The 24,530-nt window shown below is 47.3% G+C and overlaps 1 protein-coding gene across 1 annotated transcript; it reads right to left on the bottom strand.

The window, feature by feature from the left end:
- Positions 1 to 881: 881 nt before the first annotated feature.
- Positions 882 to 23,740, bottom strand: cops6 (COP9 signalosome subunit 6). The gene is made up of 10 exons (XM_060854491.1): positions 23,666 to 23,740; positions 21,329 to 21,454; positions 17,067 to 17,198; positions 16,449 to 16,537; positions 15,158 to 15,220; positions 10,422 to 10,469; positions 7,378 to 7,492; positions 5,644 to 5,736; positions 4,867 to 4,967; positions 882 to 1,449 (listed from the first exon to the last, which is right to left on the bottom strand). Exons 1-10 carry the CDS (start codon positions 23,697 to 23,699, stop codon positions 1,309 to 1,311), a joined length of 942 nt encoding a protein of 313 aa, XP_060710474.1. The 5' UTR covers positions 23,700 to 23,740; the 3' UTR covers positions 882 to 1,308.
- Between the last annotated feature and the right edge of the window lie 790 nt (positions 23,741 to 24,530).

Here is a 24,530-nt window from a genome sequence, read left to right as displayed (position 1 = left end):
CTCCAATGTGGCCTAGCAAGCCACTCAGTTCAAGTACAAATATGGACAGGCAATAAATGCTGGCCTTGCCTGGGGCATGAAATAGTGAGTTTTTAAAAAATCTCATATTTACTCCACAATAGGAGATATTAAACCAGATGACCAAATATTTCAACAGAGGTTGGTTTTCATGAGTGTCTCAAATGAAAGAGAGAGGGAAGAGGGGGTAAGAGGGGATGGAGATCATATGTCACAGAGAGAGAGAGTCAGACAGGTGAGAGAGAGAGAGAGAGAGAGAGAGAGACACAGTGTGTCAGACAGGTAATAGAGAGAGCAAGAGACTCAAGGAAAGAGTGAGAGAGAGAGAGAGAGAGTGAGAGTGAGTGAGTGAGTGAGTGAGATTCTGAACTCTCTGTACTGAAGGCATGGTGAAATGGTTAAAATCAGGAAAGAAACCAGAATTGGAGGACTGCAGAGATCCTGGGGAGTTACACAGTTGGATGAGGTTGCAGATGTAGAAACTTTAAAAATTGATATAGTGCTCAATTGGAATTCAAGGGAGACAGTGAGGACAGGCATGATGAGTGAATAGAACATACTGTGGGTTAGAGTTTGATGCTAAGAGATTTGAAGAAACCCAAGTTTTGTGAGGTTGGAAGGTGGGAGGGCAGCTCGGAGTGCAACCGAATAGTTAAGCCTGGAGGAAGCACAGGAACGGGCAAAAGTTCAGGGGCAGGTGTGGTGAGACATGGTTACAGAACGGAAGAAACGAAGGGGGCAGTGAATGGGGTGAGATGGTAGAGATGAAATAGAGGTAATGGCATAAAGAGGCATGACACAGAGAAATGATTCCCATCTGCGGTCTGGAAGCCTACGGACCAGTTTCAGAAGAGCGACAACGATTGAGTTCCTTTCAACTTTATTTCAAACACACATGGTTTTAGCTGCACAACGGACAACCTCACATCTGCTCGCCAGCAGGAAACACGTGACGCAACACAGCCAGTGTGTGTGAATTCGAATTCCTAACCAGCCAGTCACTTTGTCGCTGAAGCAACAAACTCAGAGTGAGACAGCAGCCGTCAATGAACAGGGTGACAAGTTGCCCCACTTCACAAGGCTGGCCCGAACATCTCTCAGCAAAGGGAAGGGAAGGAGGGTACGGGGAGGGCCTGAGAGTCGGCGTTGGGTGGGAAGGGGGAGGGGAGGTGGAAGAATCATCGATGCACTTCAGGTCGCCGCCTGCTGCAGTGAAGAGGTTGCTCTGTACGAGATGTGAACTCTCACCGTGTACTATACCCAGAGGGTGCAGTCCGCTCAGACCCTCGGTCAGAAGAAGAGGCCTCGCATACGTCGGCCGATGCCCTGCCGATCGTACAGGATGTTGAACTTGTTCACAAACTGGTTCATGGTGTTGCAGGTCTTGGTGATGGTGCCGAGGTAAGCCATCAGGCCCACGTCATTGCATTGCTAAGAGACAGAGAGATACATTCAGCAGTGAGAACATCACATTACCACAGAGCCAAACCTCAGCCATCTGGCTGGGCAAACAACACAGAATCAGAAGATCACGGAGATGCTGGAGGAGCCCACTCCGCCCATCACATTTGCACTAGCTCACTGATTCTACTGCCTGCTCCCTGCGATCCCACACACTCCTCCTTTTAAAGATAACTCTTAATTCCCTTCTGAATACTTCGATTGAACCTCCCTCCACCACACACTTCGCCATGTCTGTAGTGACCAGACATAATCAAAACATCCGTGCAGCAAAAAAGTCATCTGTAATTCTTGCCTTTGCGTACCAGAGGAATTGAAATTCAATGTAAGGGGGGAGATGCTCCATTACAGTTATATAGAACTCTGGAATGATCACAACCACAGTCCATAACATACTAATTTCAGTTTACTGTGCAGACATGCCAACAACGCAAATCTCAATGGGCAAAATTGGTGAGCTGTGGGCATAAATAGCCACATGGGAGTATGACAATGTGGCAACAAAAGAGACTTGGCTGAGAAAATGAAATGAATTGGACGAGCTGAAGGTTCCTGGATAAAACAGCAAGATAGTAACATCAAGAAAGGAACAGCAATTAAGTAGCATACCACAGTACTGGAGAGAGCGCCAGACAGAGAGACAGACACAGCAAGCTAGAGAGAAACAAGATGTCCTCAAAAGGAACAAGGACAGATTCTATTTGGTTAAAGATAGAAAGCATTAGCGGTGCCGTTACACTGCTGGCCAGATTGAGGTGGTGATATGACTAGACAAGTCATCTAGAGGCCTGGGGTTCAAATCCTACCAGGGTAATTTGAGGAATTTAAATTCAGTTCATAAACCTGGAACTGGAAAACTGGCTCCAGTAACCGTGACCATGAAAGCATGGTCAATTCTTGAACATAAAAACCATAACATTTTGCAGAATGTTAGGCCATTCGGCCAGAGTCTGCTCCACCAGTCGATCAAACTTGATATGTTTCTCAACTCCATTCAACCCTTAATTCCCTTACTCATTAAGAACATGTCACTATCTTAAAGACACTAAATGACTTCAGTTCCACAGCCTTCGCCGTCAGTGACGCTCATCGGCCTCTGGCTGAAGAAATTTCTTCTTGTTGGAGTTCTAAAGGACAGTCCCTTCACTCCAAGGCTGTGCTCTCACGTCTTCATCTCTCCTGCCAGTGGATATAGTTTCTCCACCTCCATGCTATCCAGGCCTCTAAGTACTCTGTAAATGTCAATGAAATCTCCAATCCCTCATCTCTTTGAATGCCATCGAGACCTAGAGTCTTCAATTGCTCCTTGTGTAATAAGCCCTTCATCCCTGGGATCATGCTTGTAAACCTCCTCTGGACACCCCTTCCAAGGTCAGCACATCCTCTTAGATACGGGGCCCAAAGCTGCTCGCAATATTCCGAACTCGCCTGCTTTATGAATGGCCTTTAGGGGAGGGAGTCTGCTGTCCTTACCTGGTCTGGTCTACACGTAACTCCCAATCCACAGCTATGTAGGTGATTAAGTGCCCTCTGAAAATTGCTGAACATGCTACTCAGTTCAAGGGATGGATAACAATACAGGTCGAGCCAGCAACAGCCTCACCACACTAAAGCATGAAAAAAGATGAGAAGATGTACAAGAGAACACTCAGAGAAATTGCAAAGACGCAAATGCTAAAGAGTAGTGATAACGGGAAATTTCAATTAATAAAAATTAAATCACTCAAAAACTGGAACAGTGATGACATAAAGGATAGTCATCGATAACATTTTCTTGTTTTAATGTGTTTTCTTGTTGGTAAGTTTCTGACTCCAAAGGGTATAAGGCACTGCTAATTTAGTTTTGAAGAATCAAGCTCACCAAATCTAGGTGGGGAAGCATTCAGGGAACAGCAATCATAACACCATAACATTTAAACTAACTATGGAAAAGTAGGAATCCAGAATAAAAATTCTTTAGTTAGAGTAGGTAAGTAGTCAAACAGACAAGGATACAAGCATTTCCTTTTGGCAAATATCTGCACATTAGCAAGTTGTTCCCTCCTTTACTATCCAGTCCAGAGACAAATTGAGCCAAGCTAATTCACTGACTTTCCTCATTAAGCTCGAAGAAACCTCAAGCCATTGATTATTTTGAAGCTTCTCAAGAGTACATTTGCTGGCACAGATGTATTCCTCTGAACCATGCCTACCCCTGGCCTCTCTTTCCCTGGAATGTAAAAGCTCAACCACGCAACTGTCTCACTAGTTACATTCCCTTCGCTTGAGTCACAACATTTCTTGGCAATGCTATTTCGACCCATTGCTTTAAAAAAATGACTCTGACCCTCAAATAACAAAGTCACATTCACAAACTGAAAAACAAAACTCCACTTACCTCTACATTAGGTCCCAAGTTTCCAAATAAGAAAAAAAAAGACTATAAGCGTTCCTCATACTATGACCACAACTTAGAAAGAATATACTGGCCTTGGCGTGTGGTGCAGAACATAACTGGGGCTTCTGCAATTAGGTAATGAGAAGACACGACATTTTGTCTTTGTAGCTATGTACAAGGTCAGGGAGATTTGCTTGAGGATTCAAGATTTTGAAAAGAATTGAGGGAATATAGAGAAGAACCCCTCCTGCTGATGGTGGGGAGTTTAGGGTAAAAGGTGCATGACCATAAAACCAAAGCCAGTCTATTCAGGATGGAAGGTAGAAAGCTCTTCTTTATGAAAAGGATGGCGTGGATAAGACTTTTTCACTGGATAAGGATATCAGGAGCTAAAGTGGCAGAGAAAAAACAATGAAGTTAAAATATAGACGAGGAATTATAAAGGATATTATTAAGCTGGAGAGAGTTCAGAAAAGATTTATCAGGATGTTGCTGGTTATGGCAGGTTTGAGTGATAAGGAGGGGCTGGGACCTTTCCACTGGATTGTAGTAGGTTGAGGGGTGACCTTATAGAGCTTTATAAAATCATGTGAGGTAATAAATAAGGGGAATGGCAGGTGTCTTTTCCCTAAGGTGGGGGATTTCAAGAGTAGGCAGCATATTTGTAAGGTGAAAGGAGAAAAACTTAAAAATGACATGAGGGACAATTTTATTTCTTTCTTTTACACAAAGTGTGTGGAATGAACTTCCAGAGGATGCAATGTTTAAAAGTCATTGACATACGTACATGAATATGAAATGCTTGGAGGGATATAGCTCAAGCACAGGCAGGTGCAACTGGTTTAGTTTGGGATTATGGTTGGCATGGACTGGTTAAACTGAAGGGTCTGTTTCTGTGCTGTACGAGTTCTGTTCCCCTCAAGGGTGGAGTGATGGGTTTTGCTTTGCATAAGTTCAACTCAAACAGGAAACAGCTTCATTTCCCAAATGAGCAACCAGCTCTGACTTACATCATAGAAGTCGGTCTTAAACTTGTCGGTGCTGAGGACCGGCAGTCGGTGACACAGGGCGTAGGCTTCACGCAGGATCTCATGGTTAAACGGCACTTCCCCTGTGTAAGAACACAAATGGAACATCGCAAAACAAGCAGCTTGATGCATCCTATCCTGAGCTGAGACTGATATGCACTCCAGTCTGACTGTCCCCCCCCCACATAGCCACCTCCTCACAAACAATATACCCCCCCTCCATGTCCCTTACACCCATCTCAAAACCCTACCTGCACAAGCCATAGGGGAGATGATAGCATAGTGGTAATGTCCTGGACTAGCAACCCAGAATCACCAGCTAATATTCTGGAGACTTGGGTTTGGGAGGTGGTGAAACTGAGTTCAAGGAAAACCTAGCATTAAAAAGAAGCTACCATAAGGGTAGCTGTGTAACCACCAACTATCATTGTATAAATTCATCTGAGTTACTAATGTCCTTTAGAGAAAAAAATCTTACCTGACCTACACGTGATTCCAGAAGCACAGCAATGCATTAATGGCCCTCTGGGCATTTAGCGGTGGGCAATAAATCCAGGTTTAGCCAATGATGCCCACATTGAATGGATTAAAAAAACTGAGAAGACCTAAAGGACATACTCCCACTACCAATATGACTGAGACACACAGACACACACACACACACTTTCCCCCCTCCAGGAGCCACATTGGTTCCTTACACTCCCCACACTACCGCCCCAGCCACTGACTGCTGGAAGAAGGTGCAGTGGGCTCTCCTACCTGACTCTACAGCTTTGACGTATTCCAGGATGACACGGACCCGACTGTGCAGCATCTTAATGGCGCTGTGTTGTGCAATGAGATGTTCAGCCACTGTAACAGGATCAGAAGGGAAGTCAGCTAATTGCTTGGGGGAGTAGGCAGTAAGTTCCAGGGTTTCCTGTGGTGGAAGGGTTGCTGGGTCACACTGAGCCACCATTTTACAGGGACATTATCAGACAAACAATACTGAATCATCTTCATAGACAGTGGAGTCAATTACCAAAAGCTGAGTGATAGGGAGTTGGCTAGCACAGTTGGCTGGATGGCCAGTTTATAAAGCAGAGTGCTGCCAACAACATGGGTTCTGGTTACAGACTCAACCTCTTCCCCCTCACCTGAGGCATAACCTCAGACAACTGGTGGTAGTTCAATCTATCAGTCTGTCTCTCTATGTTCCCAACCTCTTTCTTACCCCTTGATATCTTTATAAAATCACAGAATCCCTACAGTGTGGAAGCAAGCTATTCTGCCCATCGGGTCCACACCAACAATCCAAAGAGCATCACACCCTATCCTGGGGATTCTGAATTTCCCATGGCTAACCCACCTAGCCCGCACATCCCTATACACTATGGGACAATTTAGCATCGCCAATCCACCCTAACCTGCACATCTTTGGACTGTGAGAGGAAACCCACACAGACACTGGGAGAATGTGCAAACTACACACAGACAGTCGCTTGAGGGTGGATTTGCACCTGGGTCACTGGCGCTGTGAGGCAGCCATGCTCACCACTGAGCCACCGTACCACTCCATCTCAATTAATATCTCAAATATCAGCTGGGTGTCAGCGCAGAACAGCAATAGGGAAGAATATTTATTTAATGGTGACAGCCTGGGTTGTGTTGAACATCAAAGGAATTTGAATGTCCTTGTGCAGAAGTAACTATGTCTTATTGCAATCATACAGAGCATAGTTTGAGACCAAGCCTGCAGCACTGATGTATTGGCCTCTTTACACAAGGGAATTGCATATTTGATAAAGATGGAGTGCAATGTATGTTCACCAAACCAGTTCCTGAGATAGATGGACTGTGCCAGGAGGACAGAATGTGGAAACTGGGTCTGCATTTTCTAGCGTTTACAAGAGTGGGAAGTGATCTTATTGAAACTGACAAGGTTCCTACAGTAACCACCAAGGCAGAGGCAGGAAGGATGTTTCCCCTAGCTGGGTCAGTGGTCCAAAACCAGGGAACCCGGTCTCAGTATAAAGGGCAGGCCAATTAGGACAGAGATGAGGAGGAACTTCTTCACTTGGGGGGTGGGGGAGGGGGGGTGGGTGGGTGGAGAGTTGGTGAATCATTGGACATCTCTGCCCTAAAGGTCTGTGGAGTATCAGTGACTGACTGTTCTCTGTCTGGTGCACAATCAATTACTCCATATTACAACCAGCGAGAGACAGCCAAAGAAAACGGAACTGACGTAAAAAACATTTGCTTCGATCTCCATGAGTGGCTCGCTCCTCCTGACGAGGAACTGTTCAGTTGGCAAAAGGGCAACATGTGGCCTGGGACGGTGAGTTTGGTTACATTCTATAACTGACAGTTTGCTCTTGTTCGATGGAACTGGGGTTTACTCCAGTCTCCCGGCAGCTGTGACAAGGATAAGGCGTTATCTCTAACCATCCTTGTCGCCCTTCCCCAGCCCAGCTCAGCACAGCAGATTTACACAGCGCTGGCAAAAGTCCTTGCCTGTGGAATTCTCCCCTGTGCCAGTCGCTGTCATGCGAGCCACGTGATCAACTCCGATGCGCTCGGCCTCCTCTGTGGCCAGGGTGTAGGTCAGTTCGGCAAACAGCACTGTGGCCTGGACAAAGGACAGAAAGAAAGCAATCAGTGTGGTGAACTCGGTCAGACAGGGAAGCACTCACACGCTCTCCATGGAAACTTGGATTGGGGCTCTACAGCCAGTGTGTCACTTGGAAAATGCACAGCTTCCTCCCTGAGCAGGATCAGTAGGAACCACTCATCAGGGCTGCCTGCTGCACGTGAGCAGACGAGACAGAACAGCCCTCCTCTGCGAGGCCTCTTTGGGCAGAATGGCTTGCTGACTCTCACGAGGACTCGGACATTCAGAACGATCTGTCGGTCAGCCAGCCTTCCTGTGGAGCCGTATCCTAGTCGGAGTCGGTGAACGAGGCACAGACCTGGCAAAAATAGTGGGGGGAGGGCAGACAAGCCAAACTCCAGAGCAATTAGGGGCGGGCAATGACCGCTGGCCTGGTCAGCCGTGAGCACATATAAAAGGTGATGGGAGGAGGGGGTGGAAGAACTTGCCACCCCTGGTCAGGGTGGGTTTGGGAAGGGATTAGTGTCTGCTGTTGTGCGAATCCTCCAGCTGGCTGCTGAGCAGAAAGGCAGAGTCCCACATCCCTGGGACGGAGAACCTCTAGAGTTCACTGCAATGGAGCAGCCAAGGCCAGCAGTGGTGAATGACCCCAAATCTGTCATGCTGAAACAAGGAGCCATTTTGGATTGCCCGAGCTCTCACTCCTGACAGTCAGTGACTGGCGAGACAGGAGGTGGAGAGGTATTGGCACTGCCTGGACATGAGGCCAGAAGATGACTCAGCCTGGGAAAGTGCCAGGAAATGCTAACATCCCAGGATGTGCCCATTTCTATTCTCGCACAACTTAGAACATGAGAACGGTGACTATAGTCGTCAGACTTGCCTGCAAAGGATTTGGAAAACAGCAAAAGACTAACAGGCAGGTGGGAAAAATGAGCCAAACCCTCGATAATGTGAAAAGATCTGAAGCCACCATTTGTCGTTCACACTGAAAGAAAAGTTACTGGCGAGGGTAATTGAATAGAAAGGATCAGGGGTTCAGAAACACAATCTTTCAGAAATGAGAGAGCGGCAAATACATGGCAACATAATCTGGGGTGTATAAATAAGTGTACTGTGTGCAAGAGCAAATAAATAATGATGAATTCAGTTGCAATATTGGTTATTTCACAGCTAGTGCAGTGTGTGGAGTTTTGAATACCTCACTCTTCCAAGACATTAAAAGCTACAGAGGTGGAACAGACTAGGTAGATTCATCAGAACGTTAGCAGGAATGAGAAACGATTATTACGAGGAGATACTGGTGACGCTAAAAGAGTCAACGGTTATACACAGATTGGAGGCAGCAAGAACGCAAGCTGTTGACGGGGAGACAATGGCTATTGGTCAATCAGATTAACGGTTAGAAATTGTCACTAAGAAAGTGTCAAACTCGGGTGAAATTTCATTGGATTGTTGAAGCTGGAAAAGTTTGCCACAGGGAACAATCACATCTTGAGGCAGAGACTATCACATCTTGCAACACAGCAAATATTGGAAACAGAGGAACATACAGGACTACTGGGAGTGAGCAGGGCAGTGGGATTCATTTAGCGTTGATATGATGCTATGGTGAGTGCGCGGGGTAGTGGGATCAGTTTGGGATTGATACAAGGTTATGGTGAGAGAATGGGACAGTGGAATTAGTTTAAGATTGATATGGAGCTATGCGATGATAACAGGGCAGTGGGACTAGTTTGAGATCGATATCGGACCTTGGGGAGAGAGCAGAGTAGTGGGGATTACTCTTGGATTGATACATAGCTACAGGGAGGGAATGGGACAGTGAGATGAGTTTGAAGATTGATGTGGGGCTCTGGTGAGAGCGTACGACATGGAATTCTTAGTTGATTTCACGAACGAGTCAGCATTATGTACCAAAAGGTCTTCCCTCCTGTGGTACGAACGCCCTGGTTACAGTGAAGAGTGAAAATATAATGTGGATTGCTTCAGAGTTGACTATCTGAAGGGTAAGCGATAAACAGAACGTGCTGTATCTCTGCTTTTTATATGAATGTTGTGACACAGGTCTGCAAGTCTCAATAATGTATGAATTGGCTAGAAAACACTTTCCTGGCAGTTAAAACAGAAAGAAGAAAGAAAAGGAATATAAATAAGGTTGAAATGATTATGGAGATGGAATAAAATGTGACTAATTTAGGTTAAAGACATGCACAACCTTAGCCAGAGGAAAATATCATGACATTGCAGAAAATGCACGCATACTGATAGCAACAAGCTGGGACTGTACGTGACACACGCTCAGAAACAGCAGGATAGCATCCAGTGCAGGATGTGCAAAGACATTCTACAGGATATATCAATCCATACACCACCCTGACATGGACTATATTGCTATTCCTATAGTGTCACTGGGTCCATAGCCTGGAAATTCCTGCCTTAGCAGCAGTGTGGATGGATCTACGCCCAAGGACTGCTGTGGCTCACCCCCACCCCCATCCAGACCTCCAAAGCCAACAGAGGGGGGACTGCACATTGCACTGAATATGACAGAAACAACTGTAGATGGTGTAGGGTATATACATAGAGCAACATAAACCAGAGAGGAACTGTACATGATGCAGGGTGTATACACAGACTGACATGAACCAGAGAGGAATTGTACATGATGCAGGATAGAGACACAGACTGACATAAACCGAAGGGGACTGTACATTGTGCAGGATATGTACACAGACTGATTTAAATTGAAGGGAACTGTACATGATACAAGATACATACACAAACTGAGGGGAACTGTAAATGGTGCAGAATATATACACTGACTGATGCAAACCGATGGGAACTGTACTTGGTGCAGGATAGATACACTAACTGATACAGAGGGGGACTGCACATCATGAATGATAGACTGACAGGACAGAACTGAAGTTGATTAATTCCATACCTCTCCAGCAATGATATCGATGACTGACTCATAAACACTCACTGGAAGCTGTAAGACAAGACACACTGTCAGGCGGTAAACATTTATAATGCGTGTTCTTTTTTCTGAAGCCAAGACTTTTCCAATTAAGTGCTACATGGTAGGATCAAGCTGTGGTGCCTTCAGAACAGGAACATGCTTTCAATTTTCCAATCTGGCTGCTTTTATGTTTTCCTCTAATTACCTGCTGCATTTTCAAAGGCAGCGGCCTCCTGCGTTCAAAGTCCATCCCACTGGAGTCAAACTTCTCCCACTTCAAACTGCTTTTTCCAGAACCCTCTCACCACCTTCAGGTTTCCAATCCGCCCTCAGGTCGGCGGCTTTGAAAACTGCAGCTCAGCCCAATCTCACCACTGCCGATTTCTGATCCTCCACCACCCGCCCTCTGATTCCGTGCTGGGACCCTAAACTAACTGACTTGCTCCTCCCTCCATGATGGTACCTCGTGGGCAGCACTCAAACACATCGGAGGTGAAACTCCTATAGTTTTACTTCAGGCAAATTTCGCGTTTAAAGTATTAACAAGGGCTCCATTCCAATTGCAAACATCTGGATTTTTAGCGCAGTCAACAGCCATAATCCATAGCATCTGTGCTGACGTTCATTTTTACTCAGAAAGCTGAACATGGATGGCTTGTTCGGAATAAATTTGCTTTCTTCTCTGCTGCCCTGTCAATCAGCTCTTCAGTATTTAAAGCGAGCTGAAAGATATGGGTGAATTTTCAGGTCTGTTCGGTCCCGTTGCTGGGGCAGACTTTCACTCCACTCCTGGGCCCTTATCAAAGTGTGTGAGGGATTGCAGGGCTGGAGGAGGTCACAAATCCAGGAGGGGTCATGGAGGGATTTAGAACGTTTAATTTTCGGGTCGATCAGTGGATACAGGGGTGGGGGTGACTGGGACCAGATGTGGGTTAGAATATGGGTAGCAGAGTTTAGGACGAATGCGTGAGGGAGAAGGAACCTACCTAACTTGGGCCTCATCCATCCACCTGTTGCATACACTTATGGTCAACACCTATATTAGGAGTGACTACTGTAGAATCCTTCTGCAGCCAAAAAGTCACAAAGTGGGGCTGCCACAGAGGACTAACACCATGTTGAATGGACTAGATTCAAAACAGCTCCAAGTGGGCACCCATGACATGCTACCTGAAAAGGAAGCATGCACAGGGTTACAAGCTGTGGGAATGGCACTAAGACAAGTGCTCATTTCGGGAGCCTGCGCCAACATGATGGGTCCACTAAGACCATGAGACATAAGTGCAAAAATGGGCCATGCAGCTCCTTGGGTCTTCCATGCCATTCAATGGAACGGTGGGCAGCTCTGGTCACCCTCAACTCCCCTTTCCTGCCTCTTCCCCATAACCCTCGACTCCCTTACTGATTCAAAATCTGTCCATCTCAGCCTGAAATGATCCAGCCTCGACAGGAAAATTCCACAGATCCAACATTCTCTTACAGCTCGTTTTGCAATAATGCGTGTTTTGTCAACGTGAATCCGTGCTAATATGATTGACAAAAAGGGGATACAGTTTCGAAAACGCAAATGTTTAAAATGTGTGTTGGCCAACACTTTAAATGCCGTTTCTACAGCGTGATTTTTCTATGAAATGCACATGAAAACTTCCATCGCATTATAGAAAAACGAGCTGTGTTGCATAAATACTGCCACCTTCACACTTCACGTCAGCTCTGACAAACAGTCATCTAGCCTTGAAATATTAGCTTACTGTCTCTCCACAGGTGCTGCCCAGCCTGCTATGATTTCCAGCTTTTCTGTTGTCTCCACAGATTCACTACTGCCCGACAGAAGAGATTCCCCCTCATCTCTGCCTTAAATAGATGAGCCATGATTGTGACAACAAACTGCCTGGAAGGTTCCCTCAAGTTGGGTGACATGCATAGCATATCTGATCTTCAGCAATCAGCTCAGTGTTAAAGTAGTGGTGAATTTTTCTGTTTCAGTCAGACAGTAGATAGTGAGGGAACTGGTGGTAAGGTACAAGGTTTGAGTAAGGTATGAATGAACATGTCTTTCAGTGGTGCCCAGACAGGGAAGGGGATCTGTCAGGGCCCAATAACAGGAGCCCACAGCTCAAAAGGCCTTTTGGTTTCAGGTCAGGAACAAGGCCACTGTGATTTCTGAGTGTCCGCTAGTCTCTCTAGTACTCAACCGAAGGAAACCATGGCTCATGCAGGAAGCTGCAGTGGGAGAAGTAGGACTGTGAGGTTATGTCCGAGGGTCACGGAGTATTACAGCACCGAAAGAGGCCATTTGGCCCATTTAAGCAGTGATCTACTCTAATCCCATTCCCCAGCCTGTAACTCGGTACTCTTTGGCATTTCAGTATTGGTCTAAATATATCTGAAATACTCTGACAGTTTCTGCCTTTGTCACCTTTTCAGGCAGAGAGTTCCAGATACCCACCAGCCTCTGGGTGAAAAATAAATTCTTTCTAAAATCCTCTCTAAACTTACCTGCCCCGACCTTAAAGCTGTGCCTTTTGGTTACTGACCCCTCCACCAAGTCTCCTTCTATCTGTACTTCCAATCCCCCTCAATTTTCCAACAGCTCTCCCAGCAACTTCCCTGCTCAGAGGAAAACAACACCAGTCTATTGAGTTGAAAACACCTTTTCTCCCAAACAGTACAACTCCCAGCACCTTTGGTCATTTGTGACAGCTCTGGTTGCTTTCGTGCCACACAATAGGCAGAATCCCAACGGAGAGATTCAAACCCCTGGGTTGCAGGTCAGAGCCTGGTTCTTGGGGCAGTGGGTGACAGAGACTAAATAGCAAAAGTGCGTTTTCTGAGGAGAGTGTGAGACAGCAGTTTTTAAAGGGAGTTGGTGGTGCTGTGGACGGCTTGGTGGTGGGGGTGGGTGGGTTTGGTTCCTGAGGAGAGGGGCTGGTTCACAATGTCAGCAACGTGATGGCCAAGTGGGATCAACATGTGATCAATAAAATCGAAGGATCACGACAATGTGAAAACAGGCCATCCGGCCCATTGAGTTTACACTGACCCTCCAAACAGGAAGCCACCCTACCCCTGCAACCCCAACCACCTCCACCACCCCCCCCCCCCGCCCCCGCCCCCGCCACACACACACACACACAGTTGGACACTACAGAGTGATTCAGCATGGCTAATCTATCCTAACCTGCACATCTTAGGACTGTGGGAGGAAACCCACACAGAGACAGGGAGAACATGCAAACTCCTCACGGTCACTTGAGGGTGGAATCGAACCATCCCTGGTGCTTTGAGGCAGCAGTGCTAACCCCTGAGGGACTGTGTCCCAGTTTAGTGGGAGAGGGGTCAAGGGGGCAGGAGGGGAATCTCAGTAACAATAACATCAAAGACAATCAATCTTTCGAATCAGAAAAGCCAGCTAATGCCAGTCTACAGTCCATTTACACAGAATTCCTCGTATGTCTCCATTTCCTCTTCCATCACCAGAGGAACTGTCTCCCTGAAACAACCCCAGCTCCTGGAGTATCGACAAAAGCAGAGACTGGGGCCTCCTAAAGGCCACGCATAAAACAAACACTCGTCAAAAGCACAGGCCCTGGTGTTTGTCTGAAGGCACCTGGCTGTAACTTCAGTTGTTGCAGACAATCAAATCAAAAACATTTGTCCGGAGATTAAGACAGCACAACATTTTAGCAGCCACTGGCTTTTAAAACTTCCACTCTGCGTCACGAGTGGATTTGGTCACTAGGTTTGAAAATTAGGAAGGCAAAGTTGGTCACCATGCCGATGGCGGGGGATAGATCAGGGACAGGTCGAGTGACAACCGAGGAGATGGCCTGCAGCAAAAGGGAGAAGCCACAGCACACAGAGAGAGGAGCAAGTTTCAGGACGTAGGGTGACCACGAGAGGTGGAGGAAAATGAGCAACACCAATGAGACAGACAGGGTTCAATGAGGGCAAAGGTATTTGGGACAGGGTGGGATTTGATGAGCACCACTGTAACAACATCAGGACTTGTGGAGGGACAGCGAGTTAACAAAGGCATGATTGAATAGGGAGCTGCAGCACAGAACACAGCAATTGGGATTTCAGAAGGACAAGCGCGACTTAGCAAGGATTGTGGTAGTGGCATCGCGACCTAACGAGAGACAGTGTCACAGGGCATTGGGGCTGGGATCCAATAGGTGGCGGGAGAGTGGCAGTTACACAGAACACCAGAATCTAACTGAGGGCATAGAGGGTGTCAGGCAACGTTTCTTTTAAGCCGTGTGCAGCCACTCTGGTGGCCGGTGCGCAGCGCCTGTTTGTGCTGACCCCAGTGTGCAGAATAAAAGAACAATTTAAGGGAATGCTGATTGTTGGGGTGGCAGGGGGGTGCAGTGGCACAGAACACAGAGATTGGAATCGAATGGCAAATGACTTCACAGAACATCAGCATCAGGACCGAACAGTGATCGGTGTCAGAAAACATGAAGATCAGGATCTAACAAGGTGCAGTGTTCCAAAACACTGGAGCAGGATCTGATGGGGTAGTGCCACAGAGCACAGGGATTGGGATGAGACTGGAACCGTGCGACAGAACATTATCAGAATGTCATGAGGGGCAGTATTACTGGAGATTAGAATCGGGGCCTAAAGGGGGGCAGTATAACACTTAACATCAGGATTTAATGACAGACAGAGTGGGGTTTTACATGTAAAATTATTTAACACATATTACTTACGTCTGTGTGCTTTGTCATGGGGTTCAATTTGAGGAAGAGTGGGCTTTCAATAATCTCACACACCTGCAGATGCCAGAAGAAAAGCCAGGATCAGTGGAAAAGTTCTTCAGTTCCGCACCGGAAAAACCCTACTGGAAATAGCGGCTCCTCCACACATTTGCTGTATTGTGACACAATGGGATAAGAGGGTCAGTGCCTGGAGAGGAAAAGCACTGGTGGTCCAGGAGATCAGAGAACTCTCAGTGCAGTGTCCAGACAAGGAGCCTGTCAAACTATCCCATGCAAAACCATGGCTCCAGCCCCTGGCAAAATGCACATCAGTCACCTTTATGCCCTGGATTCATATGCAATCAAAGGCAAATCCATAACCTGGGCTGAGAAAATGCAATACTGATGGATTATTGCAGTGTCTTTGAATGAGATGTAAAAGAGAGGGCCCATCTGCCTTCTCAGATGGATGCTCAAGATCCCACAGCATTATTTAATGGAATTTTAAAGGACAAATCATATTTAAATAAATTGCTGGAGTTTTCTGACGAATCATAAAATCGATGAGGATAATACTGAAATGGTATGAATGGAATTTGAAAAGACACCTGAAAGTGTTGTACATCAGACTTACGAGGAGCATCCGTGAAGGGAAAAGAAAGTTGACATTTTGAATCCCGTGATCCTTCGAGGGACTCTGTTTTTCGCTTCACAGGTGCTGCTCATAAATCCAAAGTGCAAAAATTTCAGATGTCTTTTCAAATTGCATTTACACTACCTTAACAGAATTATTGTCATCGATGTGCAATGCTTCACTGGGCTTGAAATGTTCTCTCTCCACAGATGCTGTCACCTGGCTAAGTTTCACCAGCAATTTCTGTTTTTGTTTTAGATCTCCAGCATCCACAATTCTTTGTTTTAATTTATACTTATGTACAAATGACAAAACGAAAGTAACGTGGATATAGAATTGGCTTAACGACGGTAAACAGGCAGTAGTGTTTCATGGATGTTTTTGGACTGGAGGAAGGCTGCTTTACCATGATAAATAGTCACAATCTAGACCTTGGATGTGCAAGGCACAATTTCAAAAACTGCAAACAATACAAAACTTGAAAGCGTTGTGAACTGTGAGGAGGATAAGGCAGAACTTCAAAAAGACATATAGGTTGGTCAAACAGGCAGATAAGTTTCAGGTGAAGTTTTCAGAAACAGTATGAGGCAGGGAGATCTCATGCTGGACAGGAGCCAGCTAGTACAAGTGCACTGCTGTGGTGTCAGATTATGCAAGCTGTACACTGACCTGTTTGTGAACATGGATATCAGACTCGTCTGGAGGACCCCCTGTGGTGTACCAGCCCAAGAACTCCATGTCTTTAAAGACCTGCTTAACTAGAGACAGAGAGAGATAGAGAGAAAAATCAGACTGAAAGATCACAGGGATGGGACAAAGTGCTTCTTTAGCAAGTTGCTCCATTTGGGAAAGACTCAATCCTTGGAAAGGATGCAAGAAACAAACTGAAGTGGTTTTTCTTTAATCCGCTGGTAATGCTATGAAATAGGTTATTAGATGACCACACATGTTGGTCAATAGATTATGTCACAGGCTTCTGGGAGGGATAGTGGCTCGATGAGTGGTAGTGGGGAGCACAGCACAAAGCGGGAGATTGGTGCGCCATGGCAAGGAGAAGGGCAATTGTGTTTTGAGGGCTGGTATCAGCTTGTGGTCTGAATAAATTGTCACCTCAATGACTCAAGGAATGGAAGGATGCAGCAAGATGGGGTGGAATGCCACTCAGTGGTAGAGAACACGTCATTTAGACCTCCAGTACTCACCCCTGTATGGCAGCAGCATGGAGGGCCAACACAGCACCCACATTCTGAGGAACTGTCTGATACATGGAGGTAGATTATTACTCACACTGCTCCTCTTTGGTGTAGTAATACTCCTTGTCGATGACAATCTTTTCCTCCACTGTGTGAGACAGCAGCTCGAAAGAGTTCATCACCTCGATGTTTCTGCCCTCCTGCTTTCCAATCAAGGCACCAATCACTGCAAACAGAAACACCAACTGATTCAACAGGCAACAGGAAAAAAAAACTACTAATTAAACAGCAAACACCACAGGGCCTACCGCATCAATATGGGGAGGAAGTCAACAAGCAGAGAAGACGCCATGACAGTATTAGGAGCAGGAGCCATCATATAGCACTTGCGTTCCCTATGGTACAATTGGAAGCGCGCACTCATTTCTGAATTCAAGTCCCAATCTAGGTACATTAAACCTTGCCCCTCTCACTTGTCTAAGGTTGGTGTGAAAGAACTACAAGGGTGCTCTGCCCCACATCAATTTCCTTTCTTTATTGGTTTAAGTGATGTGGGTATCACTAGGAGGTGAACATTTATTACCTGTCCCAAATTGCCCTTGTGAAGGTAATGGGTGAACTGCTTTCTTGAACCGCTGCACTCCACTTAGTGTTGGTAAATGCACAATGCCATTAGGGAGGGAGTTCCAGGATTTTGACCCAGTGAAGGAATGGTGATATATTTGCCAGTCAGGATAGTAGGTGGCTCAGAGGAGAATGGCAAGGGTGGTGGCTCCTACATATCTGCCGCCCTGTCCTTCTAGATGGTAGCAATTTAGAGCTTGGAAGGTGCTGTCTAAGGTGCTTTGGTGAATTTCTATGGTGCATCTTGTGTAGGTGGTACACACTGCTGCTACTGAGCATCAGCGATGGAGGGAATGGATGGTGAATTGGGTGTCACTCAAGTAGGCTGCTTTCTCTCAGATGGTGTTGAGCTTCTTGGGAGTTCCACGCATCCAAGAAAGGTGCAGATATTCCGTCACTACTTCTTTGTAGATGGTGCGCAGGCTTTGGAGAATCAGGTGAGTTACACTCACCAGAATTCCTACTATAACCCCAGATCCCTCTAATCTTCTAATCCAATTAGTCTCTTATTTTTCACGCTGTATACTGCCCTTTTATGTTTTCCTGCAAAATGGAAAGACTTCCCTTATCCATACTGAAAATTATTCAGCTGTTGTGCACCTATTCTGCAATTTTATTCAGGTTTTCCTATATTTTACCTTCTTTCTGGCTGAATGGCTCGTACCTTATTAAAAGTAATGTATAGCAAGCAAAGCACTATAATTAATTCCTCCTACAATACAAGCACAGGAACAGGCCCTTCGGCCCACCACACCTGCGCCAATTCCTAATTCTTTTTTAGACCCACTACTTATTGCCCATGCATGGTTTCTATCCCTGTCTGTCTCCTGTTCATGTCTATCAAGATATACCGTAAACATTGCTAACCTGCCTGGTTCACCACCTCCACTGGCAATGCGTTCCAAGTATCCACAACTCTCCGTGAAAACTTTTCCCTGCACCTGTCCTGTAAACCTTTCCCTCTCTCCTAGAATGTGTGCCCTCTTCTAGTTGACCTTTCCACCCTGGGAAAAAGCCTTTGACTATCCACCCTAGCTACGGCTCTCTCAAACGATCTAATTGAAAAGCAAAAGTAATATTACACTTCACAGACTTTGGTCAAAGCACAGTTCTGGCCTCCACATTATATTAAAAAAAAATGTGGAGAAACTGGAAGTGATGTCAAAAAATTTTAATCAGGCTGCGATGTAAACTTTGGCATTATAACCATCAGGTTTGTTGGGCAATTTCTCTTGTGTATAAACTGAAAGACGACTTGACGGAGGCCTACAAGATTATGAAAGATTTTGCGAAGGTAGATGCTGACATTTGCAGATGAAGTGAGAATTCAAGAAATGACAAACATATGTCAGTCAATGAAAAACCAGGGAGGGAACGGAGGAGAAATTTCTCAGAAAGGTTACAAGTGAGTCAGGCAAGACCAAAAGACAGAGCTAAGAAGAGCCAGGAAGGGACATGAGAAGTCTTTGGTGGATAGGATCAAGGGAAACCTTAAGGTTTTCTATAGCTATATCAGGAATAGAAGAATGACTCGAGTAACATTAGGGCCAATCAAGCATAATAGTGGGAAGTTGTGTGTGGAGTCAGTGGAGATAGGGGAAGTACTAAATGAATACTTTTTGTCAGTATTCACACGGGAAAAAGGCAATGTTGTCAAGGAAAATACTGAGATACATGCTAGTAGTCTAGATAGGATTGAGGTGCTTCAGGAGGTGGTGCTAGCAATTCTGAAAAGCATAAAAATAGATAACTCCCCTGGGCTGGATGGGAATTATCCTAGGATTCTCTGGGAAGCCAGGGTGGAGATTGCTGAGCCTTTGGCTTTGATCTTTATGTTGCCATTGTCTACAGGAATAGTGCCAGAACACTGGAGGATAGCAAATGTTGTTCCCTTGTTCAAGAAGGGGAGTAGAGACAACCCTGGAAATTATAGACCTGAGTCTTCCATCAGTTGTGGGTAAAGTGTTGGAAAGGGTTGTAAGAGATAGGATTCATCATCATCATCTACAGAGGAATAAGTTGATTAGGGATCGTCAACACGATTTTGTGAACGGTAAGTCATGCCTCACAAACCTTATTGAGTTCCTTAAAGTGGTAACCAAACACGTTGATGAGGTGTATATGGATTTCAGTAAGGCATTTGATAAGGTTCCCCATGTAAGATATTGCACAAAAATACGGAGGATTGGGATTGACGGTGATTTAGATCAGAAATTGGCTAGCTGAAAGACAACACAGGGTGGAGATTGATCGGAAATATTCACCCTGTAGTTCAGTTACTAGTGGTGTACCGAAAGGATGTGTTTTGGGTCCGCTGTTGTTTCTTATTTATATAAATGACCTGGATGAGAGCATAGAAGGATAGGTCGGTAAAGTTGCGGATGACACCAAGGTTGGTAGAGTTGTGGATAGTGACAAAAGACGTTGTAGGTTACAGAAGAACATAAGCTGCAGAGCTGAGCTGAGAAGTGGCAAATGGAGTTTAATGCGGAAAAGTGCGAGTGATTCACTTTGGAAGAAGTAACAGGAATGCACAGTACTGGGCTAATGGTAAGATTCTTGGTAGTGTGGATGAGCAGAGGAACCTCAGTGTCCAGGTACACAGATCCTTGCCAGCCAAGTTGATGGGGTTGTTAAGAAGGCAAATGGTGTGTTAGCTTGTATTGGTAGAGGGACTGAGTTTTGGAACCATGAGATCATGCTGCACCTGTACAAAACTCTGGTGCGCTCATATTTGGAGTACTATGTACGGTTCTGGTCACCGCATTATAGGAAGGATGTGGAAGCTTTGGAAAGGGTTCAGAGGAAATTTACTAGGATGTTGCCTGGTATGGAGGGAAGGTCTTACAAGGAAAGGATGAGGGACTCGAGGCTGTTTTCATTAGAGTGAAAAAGGTTGAGAGGCGACTTAATTGAGACTTATAAGCTAACCAGAGGGTTAGATAGGTTGGATAGTGAAAACCTTTTTCCTTGGATGTCGATGGCTGGCACGAGGGAACATAGCTTTAAATTGAAGGGTGATAGATATAGGATAGATGTCAGAGGCAGTTTCTTTACTCAGAGTAGTAAGGGCGTAGAAAGCACTGCCTGCAACAGTAGTTGACGTGCCAACTTTAAGGGCATTTAAATGATCATTGGTAGGCATATTGATAAGAATGGAATAGTGTAGGTTAGATGGGTTTCAAATTGGTTCCACAGGTCAGCACATCATTGAGGGCCGAAGGGTCTGTACTGCACTGTAATGTTCTATTTGGGGTTGGAAGGGAGAGCTCACTACCACACTGAACAGTTGGGACGCATTGAATGAAACCTGGATAAATACAGAAGGGAAAAGGAAGATAAAGCTTCGTTGATTGGGTTATATCTGGCAAGTGGGGTGGTGGTTCAAGTGGAAGGTAAACACTGACTGTGAAGAGGCTTAATGGCTGGTCTCTGTACAGTATTTCATGCAGACATGATGGTCTAACGCTTACTTAAGTAGCCCGCCTAACCCTTTACTGTTACAAACCCCATGCATGATGCACAGATCCTGCCTGACTGTTTCACCATTTCTGTACACTGTGGGGCTGTCACAGGCCCTATCTATATCTTTAGCCATTACTTCAAACCTTGAGCACCCTCCTTATCCCTTTAACTGTTGCCATATACTCAGTAAACCATAGAAAGGCCCTCTCAGTCCTGTTAACCATGACTGAGTGCATCGCTCTGCTAGACTTTTCTGCACGCACATACCTTGCACAGGTCTCCCCTCTTGAGAACGCATACGGATCCAATGGTCAGAGATGTTGAGAATAACTAACGGGTGCAATGCGACAGAGACACTCCCCGTCACTCCAGATGCCATCACACTCGGCGTTGCTATAGCAAGTGAACACAACACACAGAAGAGTTTTGGACTTCCATTCTTCGGTAAACACACAAGCATTTTCCACAAACATTGAATGCCATCACCAAAGAGTATCACTGATAGACTGTAACATATTTACAAAGCGCTCCGCAGCGATACACTCAAACAAAATCTGGCACCGAATGTCAGAAGGCAGCTGGAGGTCATGGCACAATGATGAGCCCCAAGTATCTTGCAGAGAGTATGGAGCCGACTAGGGAGGCTTGTGCATCTATTTAGCACCGAAAGAGGTTGACTATACTTGGCGGATATGGATAAACCAGGAGGTCACTATGAAGGCAAGTGATGGCTTCAAAATTTCCTGTCTACAGGTACCTATTGCACCGTCTCCTTTACCCAGGATCACAACAGGGATAGGGGTCAGTCGCTGATGACAAGAATGAGCAGAGTAAGAGTTGGGAAGATGGGCTGCTAAGTGGAGGAGCAAGGGGTATCAGGGGGAAGGAGAAGTGGGGGAAGGAGAGAGAGGGGTGAAGCAGAAAGGAGGAATAGAAAGGAAGGGTGGATAAGGGGAAGGGAGAAGGGGGATAGGTGGGGTGTCTATGGGGTGGTGGGGGGTTATAGGGGTGAACAGGGATTATGGGTCTGGGGAAGGGGCTATGGGGGTGAAGGGGAGGCTATGGGTCTGGGGAAAGGGCTATGGAGGTGAAGGGGAGGCTATGGGTCTGGGAAAGGGGCTATGGGTCTGGGGAAAGGGCTATGGGGGTGAAGGGGAGGCTATGGGGGTGAAGGGGAGGCTATGGGTCTGGGCAAAGGGCTATGGGGGTGAAGGGGAGGCTATGGGTCTGGGCAAAGGGCTATGGGGGTGAAGGGGAGGCTATGGGTCTGGGGAAGGGGCTATGGGTCTGGGGAAAGGGCTATGGAGGTGAAGGGGAGGCTATGGGTCTGGGGAAAGGGCTATGGGGGTGAAGGGGAGGCTATGGGTCTGGGGAAGGGGCTATGGGGGTGAAGGGGAGGCTATGGGTCTGGGGAAGGGGCTATGGGGGTGAAGGGGAGGCTATGGGTCTGGGGACGGGGCTATGGGGGTGAAGGGGAGGCTATGGGTCTGGGGAAGGGGCTATGGGGGTGAAGGGGAGGCTATGGGTCTGGGGACGGGGCTATGGGTCTGGGGACGGGGCTATGGGTCTGGGGACGGGGCTATGGGTCTGGGGACGGGGCTATGGGTCTGGGGACGGGGCTATGGGTCTGGGGACGGGGCTATGGGTCTGGGGACGGGGCTATGGGTCTGGGGACGGGGCTATGGGTCTGGGGACGGGGCTATGGGTCTGGGGACGGGGCTATGGGTCTGGGGACGGGGCTATGGGTCTGGGGACGGGGCTATGGGTCTGGGGACGGGGCTATGGGTCTGGGGACGGGGCTATGGGTCTGGGGACGGGGCTATGGGTCTGGGGACGGGGCTATGGGTCTGGGGACGGGGCTATGGGTCTGGGGACGGGGCTATGGGTCTGGGGACGGGGCTATGGGTCTGGGGACGGGGCTATGGGTCTGGGGACGGGGCTATGGGTCTGGGGACGGGGCTATGGGTCTGGGGACGGGGCTATGGGTCTGGGGACGGGGCTATGGGTCTGGGGACGGGGCTATGGGTCTGGGGACGGGGCTATGGGTCTGGGGACGGGGCTATGGGTCTGGGGACGGGGCTATGGGTCTGGGGACGGGGCTATGGGGGTGAAGGGGAGGCTATGGGTCTGGGGACGGGGCTATGGGTCTGGGGACGGGGCTATGGGGGTGAAGGGGAGGCTACGGGTCTGGGGACGGGGCTATGGGGGTGAAGGGGAGGCTACGGGTCTGGGGACGGGGCTATGGGGGTGAAGGGGAGGCTACGGGTCTGGGGACGGGGCTATGGGGGTGAAGGGGAGGCTACGGGTCTGGGGACGGGGCTATGGGGGTGAAGGGGAGGCTACGGGTCTGGGGACGGGGCTATGGGGGTGAAGGGGAGGCTATGGGTCTGGGGACGGGGCTATGGGGGTGCAGTCACCTAACGGACGGGGGTGGGGGAGTGGTTGCGGACTTCAGGCGGTGATTTCCGGCCTGGCAGTTTCCTGGCGCCATGGCAACAGTCCGGAGCTAGAGCTCCTCCTCGTCCGTCCGCTCCACCACCTCCACCCTCCTACCGGAGTCCCCGAGCGGCGCCGATACTCGGACCCGCCGCTTCACTCGCTCACCCGCCGGCTCCACCTCCATCCCGTTCGCCGCCATCTTGCTGCCCCCACGGAGCGCAGCACCTGCGCAGTCAAGATCGGTGACGTCAAGGAGCGAAGGCGACCAATCGGAACGCGGCAGGGCGGCCAACTTTGTAAAGGACAGCCCGCGGCGGAAGTGTTGCCATGTTGGTAAAGAGTTACACCCCCAAACCATTAGCAGCGTCTGTCGTGTGGCCATCTTGGTAAAGGAAGGGTTTGTTGCTTTGGCAAATCTAGGGAAGGGGAATTGCTTGGAATGAGAGGGTAGCACATTCACAACGGAGATATTCCTCACCGACCTGCTATACGGGATCATTTTTATTATTTTTTTTCGTTTCTTCTTTTTTTTTTTCCTTTTTTTCTCTTTTTTTTACACACTACCGCCTAACTACGGTGGTGCTTATTTTCCCCAGCACCCATGGTGTGTGTGAGCAGGTGTGAGACACAGTGAGAGACACAAAGTGCACAAATCTTTATTTAATTTCCACCACCAGGAAAAATAGGAAAACACCCGAGTGGCAGGTAACAAGCAGTGCCCTTCACATCAAAGGGCAAAGCTGTGTGTGATCAAAAACAGTGAAGGGGAGGGCAGGGACTAAATCAAAATAGCGTTGGAGGGGGAAATGATGCACACCACTCCCTGCGGCGCCCACCTCTCCCTGAGGGATCATTTTTATTATCTCATGGGATCCGGGTGTCATTGGCTGGGCCATCATTGATTGTTCCATCCCTAATTTCCCATTGAGAAGGCAGTGGTGAGCTGCCCCCTTGATCCACTTTGTGGCGTAGGGACAGTGCCAAACGGGAGGGACAAAAAAAAAACTGGAGATGCTGTAATCCAAGGTAG

The sequence above is a fragment of the Hemiscyllium ocellatum genome, chromosome 44 (genome assembly GCF_020745735.1).
Source record: "Hemiscyllium ocellatum isolate sHemOce1 chromosome 44, sHemOce1.pat.X.cur, whole genome shotgun sequence".
In the NCBI taxonomy this organism is placed as follows: domain Eukaryota; kingdom Metazoa; phylum Chordata; class Chondrichthyes; order Orectolobiformes; family Hemiscylliidae; genus Hemiscyllium; species Hemiscyllium ocellatum.
Note: the sequence above shows the minus strand (reverse complement) of the source record. Positions and strands in the feature narration are given on the sequence as shown.